The following is a 13,042-nucleotide window of genomic DNA, read 5'->3' on the forward strand; positions in this document are numbered from 1 at the left end:
AAAGAAACTAAGTACCATTAAAAAACACCCTGCAGATAATGCAAGCTCTGTGTCTGACTTTTATTATGTCACCATTTTGGATATTGTCACAGACTTTAACTGTGTACCAACTTTCAACAGACTTTTGCTAATTATGGTAAAGTTTAATAATATTTTGAGCTTTGATATTTTCAGATAAACTAAAGAATTGAGGGCAACTAAAAAAATATGCACAGAGGACATATATCAGGTCAGAGAATGATACACATTCTATTGTGAACTGAAATACTGGGGAAAACTGTTTAAAATTAATACCACTTGAGAGAAAACTTTTAAAATAAAAACCAACACCTACTTAACAGTGAAATACCCCCACCAGATTTAAAAAAATAGACTGAGTTGGTAATTTTATTGTGTGGCAATGCAACCAAGAACAAAAAACTTAAACACATGAGAGAAGAAAGAAGCTGGAGGCTTCGTATGGAACATATTTTCTATTCACCACTGGTAGTATTTAGAACAGCAATTCTAATACTACATTTGAAATCATTGTAAATTTATCTGCCAACATTAGAAACAAAGCCAGGCTTTTTGAAAACCTGGTATTTACTCGTGGAAAGGCACTTGGTTTGCTGTAAGACCTTTTGATCTTTTCTAATGGGGTGCAATATGGATGTTAATAAAATGGTTCTACAAAACAGACCTTAGTTTGCTTTGTCTAACAAGGGCTTCTCTACATAAGAATGGCCCTACTTGGTCAAACCAAACATCCATCTAGCCCAGTATCCTGTCTTCCGACAGTGGCCAGTGCCAGGTGCCCCAGAGGGAATGAACAGAACAGGTAATCATCAAGTGATCCATCCCCTGTCACTCATTCCCAGAGGTTAGGGACACCATTCCTGCTCATCCTGGCTAATAGCCATTGATGGACCTATCCTCCATGAATTTATCTAGTTCTTTTTTGAACCCTGTTATGGTCTTGACCTTCACAACATCCTCTGGCAAGGAGTTCCACAGGTTGACTGTGTGTTGTGTGAAGAAATACTTCCTTTTATTTGTTTTAAACCTGCTGCCTACTAATTTCATTTGTTGACCCCTAGTTCTTGTGTTATGAGAAGTAGTAAACAACACTTATCTACTTTCTCTACACCAGTCATGATTTTATAGACCTCAATCATATCTCCCCTTAACCATCTCTTTTCCAAGCTGAAAAGTCTTATTAATCTCTCCTCATACGGAAGCCATTCCATACCCCAATCTTATTTGTTGCCCTTTTTTGAACCTTTTCCAATTCCAATATATCTTTTTTGAGATGGGGCAACCACATCTGCACACAGTATTCGAGATGTGGGCATACCATGGATTTATCTAGAGGCAACATGATATTTTCTGTCCTATTATCTATTCCTTTCTTAATTATTCCCAGCATTCTGTTTGCTTTTTGACTGCTGCTGCACACCGAGTGGATGTTTTCAGAGAACTACCCACAATGACTCCAAGATCTCCTTCTTGAGCGATAACAGCTAATTTAGACCCCATCATTTTATATGTACAGTTGGGATTATGCTTTCCAATGTGCATTACTTTGCATTTATCATGAAATACATAATCAATAATTGAAACAAAATTCAACAGCTAATAATTTTCACTCTCTCTCTTGTATATGTCTCTTTATGATTCATATTCCAGTGCATACAGAAAACATTGTGACAGGATTGTCAGGACTTTTTCCACAAACAGTTACAAATACTATATGGAACCCTTTGTTTTAAGGATTTACTTTTCAGGATATGTTGAAACTGTTATATAAATGTCTTTCAACTATTATTTCTGAGGAATTTTTACATCCTGGCTTCCAAAAATCAATTACAAAACAGCCTCCATGCAACAAAAACAGTACACAGACTCTGCTACAAATATCTTGAGAGAAAAGGCACACTGTACTAAAATAATTTAAAAGAAAACAAACCCTTTTAAAATTGAGTAGCAAACTCAAAACTCCTTTATTATTGAGAGAAAATGCCTTTTTATACAGAAATATTAATACAGAACTACAATGGGGACACCATGAAGGTATTAAGACAGAAGCCAGTGGACAGTAGATCTGCAATTAAAACAAAAAAAACCTAAGTTTGCGGCAAGCAGAGCAGAAAGTGGTTTGCTCAGAGACAATGAATTAACTTACAGAGCTGAAGTCTGCAAACCCCAAGGAAGAGTCTTTAGAAGTTTTACTTGAAGAGGAGGGAGCAAATGGATCTTTTCCACTAAACGGGTCCCCAAACCCCTTTTTAGTTTGAAACGGGTCACTGCTCTCAGCCCCAAATGGCTGGAATGGATCATGGGGCTTGGTAAAATCTGCAGACCCGAGCTGGTTTACAGGAGTACTTTTACCTGGAAAGTTCAGGAGAAGAAAAAACAAGGAGAAAAAGAGAGGTTACTTACCATGGAAAATGCAAATCCCTAAGTAGGAGATTGTCCTTCATGCACTTTTACTGTAATATCACCCTTTCTTCTTGGAATAATCTAAAATTTAACCTGATATCACAGCACCCATTATCCCTGCAAAAGGTCTCAACAGTTGTTTCTCTCTTCATGGATTTTCATAAATGTTATTTATAAACACTGGCAATAAGCTAATCTAGATTTATGAAAATACTGTTGACAAAATGTAAAAAGATAGAAGACCAATATATAAAGGCATTTGATCACAAATATTTGTCAATTATGACTTGTACTTAACTTCGCTTGATTAAAGGTAGAGACATTTTAGTTTGATTTTGGGTCTTTTGTTAAATAAGAATGAGCACTTAGGGCCATATTTTAAAGGTATTTAGGGACCTAATGCCTAACAACTTTAAAAATCTGGCCTTTAATGCTTTACATTTCCAAACACTGAACAATTGTGAAAATCAGATTTTCATAAACAATTACTATTCTCTCTGTGTGTGTGTATATATATATATATATATATTATTTTTTTCTTTTCCAGAACTGGTTCATCCAGCCACATTTGCAGTGTACAGTATATGCACAATGAGGCAAATAAGTTGGTGAGGAAACAAAGAATGGTTTAATTGTGTTTGACTCTGTAACCCTTCCCCTTGTTAAGCACTTATTCTTATAAGCATTGTCACTGACTTTAATGAAGTCAATGGGATTACTTGTGTAAGTGCTGACAAGCCTAGACAAAGGTTCCATATTCTAACCTTGATATTAAATATGCATTAACATTTTTGCAAGGGCAATTTCCTGAGCTAAATAATAAATCAGGTAAGAATAGTCTCCTGAGCTAGCACTCCTCTCAGATGTACATATAAACCTTAACTCAGCTCCCCTAGAAACAAATATCTGACTTGACCCTCCTTGGTATAAAAGTCAAATCAATTACAAAGTGCATGGAGAAATGTAAAGAGAATGCCAAGAATTGATTCCAAATGATGATAAACAGTACAAATTAGGGCTCACCAATACAAAACTTAGTTCACAGCAAGCTGGGGTGTAAATCAACCCAGCACTAGCCTGCTGTGCACTGTATTCATGTGGAATCTGCTGCTGTGCACTAAAAGTTCAGTAACGTGCTCTGATCTACCTTGCTTTGAAACAGCAGTAGGCTATGTTCTTGTCTACACAAGAAAAAAAGCGTGCATTAATTCTCCAAGTAGTCCAGGATGGAACTTTTAGTGCATGGTAGGAGGGTCCACATAGATATGTAGGGCTCGCCTATACTCTGAAGTTAATCTGAATGAACAAAAGATGTGAATTTAACATGAATGAGAGCGTCCACATAGGGGTTTAATGCAGAGTTTACATTAGAGGACTATATTAATATGAACTAGGAATCTTTTAATTCACATCCGCAGCATCCACACGGCGTAGCACTTTAGTATGAACTGCAAGGCAGTGTAGACAAGCCCCAAGTGTTTGTATAGCCCTTTTTTAATGCCCTTGGTGCATATAAAAATATGAATTCCAGACCTTCCTTATTTTCTTAAAGCTCTTTTATCCAAGTACCACACAGATCAAATTTTCCTTAGTTTATGAAATCCAATGGGAAAAAAGACATTTACTATCAGCTACTGCTAAGAAAGATAAAGTAGACTAGAATACCTGGTATTCTCAGATGGTTTGCCCATTCAAAGTAGTAACCAGGCCCGCAAGATAAGGTCTATTTTGACTATTAAAATCATTTGTTTGGAATCATCCAGTCCTTTGAATTGTAACTTAATGAGTTCTGTAATACATTCACTCCAGGATCCCCTTATATAAAAATAAGAATTGAGTTCAAGCTCCAAGTATTTTAGAGGATATAAAAACATGCTTTATGATATGTAGGTGAGTCTGAGAGACAGTCTTATGCCCTCTCAGAATACACAGTGAATCAGTAGGAGGTGCTGATGACTATTTTTCAGTGCACACAACATTCGGAGAAAATTACTGCAGATTATAACAACAGGGGCTGTCTCAGCTAAAAAATTTAATTCCACAACAATATAGTACTGTATTGTATGGTTCAGATTAATCTTATTTTCTTTTTACTGTTGACTATGTAAAAAATGTAAAAATATATTGTCAAAGCTTTAAAATTAACACATTGCAATGTTTACTTATATCAAAATCAAATATTTTTAATATGTCACAGTCACTTGCCCTTATTAGCTGTACAATAAGTTCAAACTTTTTAAAAGTGAGGTTTTTTTAGTTATGTGAAGGCAACAAAAAATATGATTACAACACTTTTATGCAACTTCCATGCAACAGCAGAGGTTGGAAAAACAACCCCCCCCCCCAACATGTTCTAATACTAATTTGTTTGGAAAGTTTCAAGGAAATAATATAAGTATGAGAAATCTGATCCAAAAGGGAATTTATAAGATGCTAAAAAACATAGGTTAGGATGTAATAGGTTTTATATCCTTAACTACAGAGTTGCTACAGCAACAGTACCATTTTACAATGATTCTACATAAAGAGAACACTTTTGGTTATGCCATTTGAATTTCAGAAAGTTATAGCACCAGAAACTAGTTCCAATAATTCATAGCCCATTGACATTTTATTAATATTTTGCATCTGCATTTCCTAGTAAATAGGGTGGAAAAATTACCATCTTGACAGAAGTACTTATTGGCGACTCCTAAATATTCTGAAGTTGTTTATAAAGGTATAGAAAGATATTGCTGTTTTAGGCATTCTGAGGCAATCAAAATCCCTGTAATGACAAGTGATATCTAATACTTCGTGGTGGTCAAAGATGCTCATCATCTGCACTTAAAAAACCTGGGTACAATCACTGTTCAGAGAGTCCAGACTGAGGCTGAAAAAGAACATGGACCTCCTGCTCTTCAATTCTTTATAAGTGCCAAAGCATGGAAGAAAAAAATGGATTTGTTTGCAATTTTGCTAGGTTCCTCCTCTGATTCTGCTCAGCCAGTTGGACCTCATGCTGCACTTGAGGAAGAGTGCTCATGGCAAGTTCTTTATATTCCCTATGTTGCACTTCTAGTTAATACAACAGATACTGGATTCTGTTTATAAATGTCAACTTCAGGTTTCAGCCTCATGTTGGATATACTGGTCATCCAATATAATTTTAAAAACAAGGCTGATCGAATCAGCAGATTGTCCTCAAGGTAAGGAAATTACACAAAACATGCAAGAATTAGCAGCAGTATTTGCTTTTCTTACTTCTAATATGGACCTTCTTTCATGACTTTTGCCAGTTTCAGATTGTCTTTGCACTCCCCTAACCCCCACCTCATTACATTCATAACACATCCCACTCTTGGCCACATCTGATGGGAGATCTCTCTCTCACATACACCCATGTAAGTCTATTCATTAAAAAAATACAGAACTCTGCATTTGGAGTATTACTGTTACGAGATAAAAACGGTCATTTGTTGAGTTCTTCAACAGTCCAGGCTCTACAGACAAGAGGATCTTACATGCAAACACAATTTCATTTTTTAAAATAATTAATTTTGGCTACAAACGAAATTGGAATATCTAGGTTTTTGAGATTCAGGCTGTCCTTGAACAAGTCCCCTTAAAAGTGTTGTTTTTAATTTGCTCTCTAACCCCAAATACTGGATACCATCAGCCAAATTCTCCTCAGTTGAATTTGTGCATTTCTATTTAAGTCAGAGGGCTGCAAGGATACACATAAGAGGAGAATTTGGCCCTATAGCTTCTAATACCAAACCTCACTGGGCAGATTTGAAAAGAGGGAGCTTGCTCCATTTTAAGTGGTCTTTTCTTAGCTGTTCGATTTGCTGTTGCAGAAATCACTGTTTGGAATCAATAACTGGAATTGTGGTCCCAGGTCTTGCAACTTATTTGCTCACTAAAACTGTTGTTTCTAAACTGTCTGCTTTAATGTTTTGCATGAAGCCCCATGGTGGTTTCAGAGCACATGTGAAGAGCATTGGGGTTTCTTGTGCTTCATATTTAGCTCAGATCACAAAAGAATGAATCTGCTGCAAAAGGAAGTGTCACTATGAATACTATGGAGTTACTGTTAACTTAGAAGTCTTCAATTTCACTTTATGTATGCTGTTTTCTAAAGTTTTTGTATTAAACAAACTGATCTCAAGACAGTTTTAATTTGGTAATTTATTTTGAAGCAACACATGGGAAAGATGGAAAAGGCCTGCTTCTATCCTACAACACCCTTTGTAGGCAGTGGTCACCTTGGATAAATCAATCCCAGTGACCACTTACAGGTGATGGATGCTCTCCAGAGGAGGCTCTTCTTGTGAAGGCCTTCCACCTGGCAAATATGCTCTGATTCTGAAAGCTGGTAAATGTTTGCTTTATTGCATTAGGTCTTCCAATGTACTCGTTTCCTTCTTACCACTGCCCTCCAATTCATAATCTTATTTATAATCTTATCATTGGCACTCAAATGCTTCCCTTTGTAATGCAGCATGTGCTAAATTCTGTATTGATTTATAGACAGCTGCACTAGGTACTTAAGTAAATGAACACACAGGGTGCACAGCATGTCTTTGGCCCTACAGGTGTGCAATTACAAGAACCCAGGCTGGTATGAGAAGGATGGTGCAAGTTTTTATACTAATACAAACAGACAACCCCTCCCCGCCCCCAAATTCCCAATAAAATTAACAGAACAAACCAAACAATGTTAACAGAAATATTGGTAAACATATGTTGTTAATGATGATTGAGTAAAGAGGGCAGTTTCAACTTTGATTCCTTGGAGATTAAATAAATGTGCAGTTTTACAATGAAATTCATATTGTAAAATGCCTTTTCAGGTTTGGAAGCAGGAAAATGCAAATAAACATTTGCAGTTCTTTCTTATTATGTTAGTATTTTAGCTAACAGTTTCAGGGAAAAAAGCTTTACAAAAAGCAAAACAGGTCCTATTCTGAAACCACAGCAGTTTCAGCAGTTACCCAAGTGGTGCACCTAAACCACACAGAGGACTCACTTCAGCAAAAAGATGATGAACAAAATGGTTTACCACAGTAAATACTGTTAACTTAGTAATGAACTCCACCCATACTAAGCGCTTATCTTAATTTCATACCCCAAGACCAGCTTTAAGGCAAGTGACATGGGTGGTTGTTTAGAGGCAGCACTGGAGTTCAGGGTGAATATTTATTTTCAGTATCTTACTGAGGCAGCACTGGTGTAGTGTGCTATTATAGAATTTGGCTTATCTATGAAGCAGTGGGATGGAATAGCAACACATTTATGCAGAAGTGAAGACTTTGATCTTTTCTGTTAGATTTTGTTAATTGTCCATTTAGGGTCTGAGCCTAACATTTCTCTCAGAAATACAAAAACAATAAAAAAAGATATTTTACTGACCATATAACTATAATAATACATATACACACGCACACAGGGGTAGAGAATTAAGGCTACACATATCACATTAAATTTAGCACAGCCTGATTTAAGCGCGTATATATGCAACTTTAAATGTACCCGAAGTAGCTTTTTGAGTGGAACTTTCTAGGGTGGAAAAAATAATAAAGAGTAGAAGGTTCACTATCCAGGATTTCAGATTTCTGCTAGTTTGTAGAAAATTGGCAGTAATGAATGTAAAATCCATAATTTGGACACTACTTGCGACAGTGCCTGGATTCCTGTCTCATGCAACTCAGACATGCAAGAGGAAGCCCCATTCATGCAAGCCTTGGGGACTGTAGAGTTTGTAAAGTGCATCACAGCATGGCTCCTCCTTAGCACTTTACCAACTGTTCAGTAGTCTGTCCTAACTTGTTTCTAAGCAGCTAAATTATCCACCCAGTCCACAGACGTGGAATGTACCTTTCCTTAGCTGGCCACTTTACAAGCTTATAGAAAAAGGAGTACAAATGTACTACACATTTTCAGTATGTGATCATAACTCAGTAAAACCAAACTATTTTTTTTCAGAACACTCAGACATTTCTCCTCAGCTAGGGCTATTTCCTTGACATATTTCAGACTCTCAACTATTTTGGCTGTAGAGCTGTTCATAAAATGAAAAAAAGGCTAGGGGATTGTGATTGGGGTGTGCTATAGACCGCCAGGATCTAGCTTGGAGACGGATAGAGAGCTCTTTAATGTTTTTAAGGAGGTAAACACTAATAGGAACTGCTTGATCATGGGAGACTTTAACTTCCCAGATATAGATTGGGAAACAAATGCTAGTAATAACAATAGGGCTCAGCTTTTCCTAGACGTGATAGCTGATGAATTCCTACATCAAGTGGTTGCTGAACCGACGAGGGGGGATGCCATTTTAGATCTGATTTTGGTGAGTAATGAGGACCTTGTTGAGGAAATAGTAGTAGGGGACAACCTTGGCTCGAGTGATCACGAGCTAATTCGTTTCAAAATTAATGAGAGGATAATTAATATTGCATCTGAGACTAGGGTTTACGATTTCAAAAGGGCTAACTTTACTAATTTAAGACGACTGGTTAGGGAAGTGGACTGGACCAACATATTTAGGAATCTAAAGGTAGATGACGCCTGGGGTTACTTCAGGTTGAAATTGCAGGAGTTGTCAGAGGCATGTATCCCGAGAAAGGGAAAACGGCTCGTAGGTAGCAGTTTTAGACCGAGCTGGATGACCAAGCGTCTTAGAGGGGTCATTAAGAAAAAACAGAAAGCGTACCGGGAGTGGAAAATGGGAGGGATCAGCAAAGAAACCTACCTTATTGAGGTCAGAGGGTGTAGGGATGCAGTGAGAAAGGCAAAGCGACGGGTGGAGATGGACTTAGCGAAGGGGATTAAAACCAATAGCAAAAGGTTTTTTAGCCATATAAATAGGAAGAAAACCAAGAAGGAAGAAGTGGGACCGCTTAAAACTTTAAACGGAGTGGAGATTAGGGATAATCTTGGAATGGCACAATATCTGAATGAATATTTTGCCACGGTCTTTAATGAGGCTAATGAAGGGCTAAGGAATAGTGATAGAGGGACCGATGGGAATGAAGATATGGGGGTAGACATTACGGTATCTGAGGTGGAGGCCAAACTTGAACAGCTTAACGGAAGTAAATCGGGGGGCCCGGATAATCTTCATCCTAGAATATTAAGGGAATTGGCGAGTGATATTGCTAGCCCGTTAGCGATGATTTTTAATAAATCTCTAAATTCGGGGATAGTACCGTTGGACTGGAGATTAGCTAATGTAGTTCCTATATTCAAGAAGGGGAAAAAAAGTGACCCGGGTAACTACAGGCCTGTTAGTTTAACATCTGTAGTATGCAAAGTAATGGAAAAAATCTTGAAAGAGAGAGTGGTTAAGGAGCAGGAGGCCGATGACAACTGGGATAGATTACAGCATGGATTTACGAAAGGTAGATCGTGCCAAACCAATCTGATCTCCTTCTTTGAGAAAGTAACAGATTTTTTAGACAAGGGAAATGCGGTGGATCTAATATATCTGGATTTCAGTAAGGCGTTTGATACGGTACCGCATGAGGAATTATTGGTTAAATTGGAAAAGATGGGGATCGAAATGAAAATCCAGAGGTGGATAAGGAGTTGGTTAAAGGGGAGACTGCAGAGGGTAGTACTGAAAGGGGAACTGTCGGGTTGGAGGGGGGTTACCAGTGGAGTTCCTCAAGGTTCGGTTTTGGGTCCTATTTTATTCAATCTATTTATTGCTGACCTGGGAACCGAGAGTAGGAGTGGGCTGATAAAGTTTGCGGACGACACCAAGTTGGGAGGTATTGCCAATTCGGAGAAGGATCGGGATATCCTCCAGGGAGATTTGGATGACCTTGTAAACTGGAGTATTAGTAACAGGATGAAATTCAATAGTGAGAAGTGTAAGGTTATGCATTTAGGGATGACTAACAAGAATTTTAGTTATAAGCTAGGGACGCACCAGTTGGAAGTAACGGAGGAGGAGAAGGACCTGGGAGTCCTGGTTGATCGTAGGATGACTATGAGTAGGCAATGTGATGTGGCCGTTAAAAAAGCTAATGCGGTCTTGGGTTGCATTAGGCGGGGTATTTCTAGTAGGGATAAGGAAGTGCTAGTCCCGTTATATAAGGCGTTGGTGAGACCTCATTTGGAGTATTGTGTGCAGTTTTGGTCTCCCATGTTTAAGAAGGATGAGTTAAAACTGGAACGGGTACAAAGAAGGGCCACTAGAATGATCCGAGGAATGGAAGGCCTGTCGTATGACAGGAGACTTGAGGAGCTCGGTTTGTTTTCCTTAACCAAAAGAAGGATAAGGGGAGATATGATTGCACTCTTTAAATATATCAGAGGGATAAATACCAGGGAAGGAGAGGAATTATTTCAGCTCAGTGCTAATGTAGACACGAGGACAAACGGATATAAATTGTCAGTCAGGAAATTTAGGCTTGAAATTAGACGAAGGTTTCTAACCATCAGGGGAGTGCAATACTGGAACAGCCTACCGAGGGAAACAGTAGGGGCGAAGGACCTCCATGACTTTAAGATTAAGCTAGATAAGTTTATGGAGGAGATGGTATAATAGGATAACGGGCTTAGTCAATAGGTCAATTGAGTGCCAAACTGGTACTTAATTGGGTCAAATTGGGTCAATAATATGATATTCTTAACCTCTTTCAGAGGGTATGGCTGGAGAGTCTTGCCCGCATGCTCGGGGTTCAGCTGACCGCCATATTTGGGGTCGGGAAGGAATTTTCCTCCAGGGCAGATTGGCAGTGTCCCTGGAGGTTTTTCGCCTTCCTCCGAAGCATGGGGCAGGGGTCGCTTGCTAAAAGAGTGGGTAGATCGGCTAATGTGGCCTGCATCTTGCAAGAGGTCAGACTAGATGATCATAATGGTCCCTTCTGATCTTGAATTCTATGATTCTATGATATATACACATTTCCCTTCCTCTCCTTGTACTCAAAATTTTTGTAACCACTTTTATTTAAACTTAAAACAAAACAGGCACCCCTTTGAAAGACATTAGACCTGAAAAAATTTATCTGGAAAAGTGAAAATTTCCAAAAGTTATAAACCTTTGAAAAGAGGAGATTAGAATAGAAATCATTATGCAACCTTGACTGTAAGTTGTTACTGCTGTATCATTTTGTTATTATGGGGAAAAATGAACAGGTAAATTATCTTCGGAACAACTTGCTTCATCAGTTAGTACTGAACTATCATCTTCAGTGTAAGAGATAATCAGAAACAACAGAATCAAAACGTGAATGGAATTTCTAGTTTGTGGCTGGGCCAGCTGCTCCACCCATGAGTCATTTATCCTACACAACAAGGGATGCCTGTATTGTAACCTAACTGTCAAGTCTTCTGGAAGTCACGAAAAAAATATGCCTTCCTGTCAGTCACCAACGCTAAAGCTGAGGTTCCTGCTCACAGCCGCAAAGGAGGAGGAATTGAGATGACTGGGGACTGCACCACCTTTTTATAATCATAGGCACCAACTTACAGAGCCATGAGCAGGCATCCACGCTATTCCAAACATGCATCCAGAAGGTTCCAAAGCTCTGCAAAACCAGAGGTACTTAGCTATGAGTGGGAATAAGGTCAATACCTTTTTTGGTTGAAGATCTAATTAAATAAAGCCATTTTATATTCTTCCTGCCTCCCAAAGGAAGCCATCCATCCGTGTGGTTTGAATAAACACAAGTACATAAAGTACTGCCCCAAGTAAAGAGGAACATACAATTTTAAAACTGCAAGGGAAGTTTAGTATTTGCTTTTGTCTTGTTAATCAATTTGCTCAGTGTAAATTCTTTATTTCAACTATACTACATAATTAATAATTGTTTCACATCGAAAACAAGTATTGTCTTCTTAAAAGTAATCTGAAGAAATACATAGGCCAAATCCTGTGCTGAGTGATATTGCACTGGATGCAAGTCAGCAAAGAATTTAGCCTAAATAACAAAAATCTGATAAGAGCTCAGGTAAGCCTTTTGTATTAAGTGTTCAGGCAATTAAGATTTTTATTAAAAATATGACTAATTTTTAAGTAAATTAGGCTAATGTATTCACAGGACATATAGCATTCAACCTTGGTTTTCAATATTTTACCAAGAAATTGAACAAAATTTTGTCCTAATTTCCATCCAATTGAGAGAGATAGGAGAGGAGAAAAAACTACTAAAAGTGTTCTTGTGCAATGCAAAAGGCAGTGCTGACCTAAGGTCCTTACACCCTTTGTACACTGAGAGTACTAAATCCTGAACTATTTTTACAGATCTAAAAGTTTCAGAAGATGTTAAATAGTCAAACCATAAAATACCTTAGATTTAGAGAAGTGACATTTGAAAAATAGCTATATTTATCATTAACATAAAGGAGGAGGAAGCTGCAAATATAGAAAAGAGCAATCAATGTCAGAATGGTCTGATTTAAAATATTATATACATATATATATATATACACACACACACCCCCCTATACATACACACACACATAAATATACACATACACACACACACCTATATATACATACCAATACATCTCTATTCATTCGTCCACTGTAGCTCCAGAGTCAACCTGTGTTCACATTTTCTCTCAATAGAAATTCACACTTCTGATGTTAAAACTGGTACATCTGCCCCCTAAACAGCCCATGAGAGCC

The 13,042-nt window shown here is 37.8% G+C and overlaps 1 protein-coding gene across 5 annotated transcripts in view; it reads right to left on the reverse strand.

Annotated features, from left to right (window-relative positions):
- Positions 1-13,042, reverse strand: part of EPS15L1 (epidermal growth factor receptor pathway substrate 15 like 1) — a 90,237-nt gene that overhangs the window by 10,001 nt on the left and 67,194 nt on the right. For 4 of the 5 annotated variants that reach the window (XM_044998531.1, XM_044998530.1, XM_044998533.1 and 1 more), the window contains one exon: positions 2,165-2,370. The exons of the other annotated variant lie outside the window; for it this stretch is intronic. In XM_044998531.1, the coding sequence (XP_044854466.1) occupies positions 2,165-2,370 (206 nt within the window). The remainder of the gene's footprint in view (positions 1-2,164; positions 2,371-13,042) is intronic. 5 annotated transcript variants of the gene reach the window in all.

Source organism: Mauremys mutica, chromosome 24 (genome assembly GCF_020497125.1).
Source record: "Mauremys mutica isolate MM-2020 ecotype Southern chromosome 24, ASM2049712v1, whole genome shotgun sequence".
In the NCBI taxonomy this organism is placed as follows: domain Eukaryota; kingdom Metazoa; phylum Chordata; order Testudines; family Geoemydidae; genus Mauremys; species Mauremys mutica.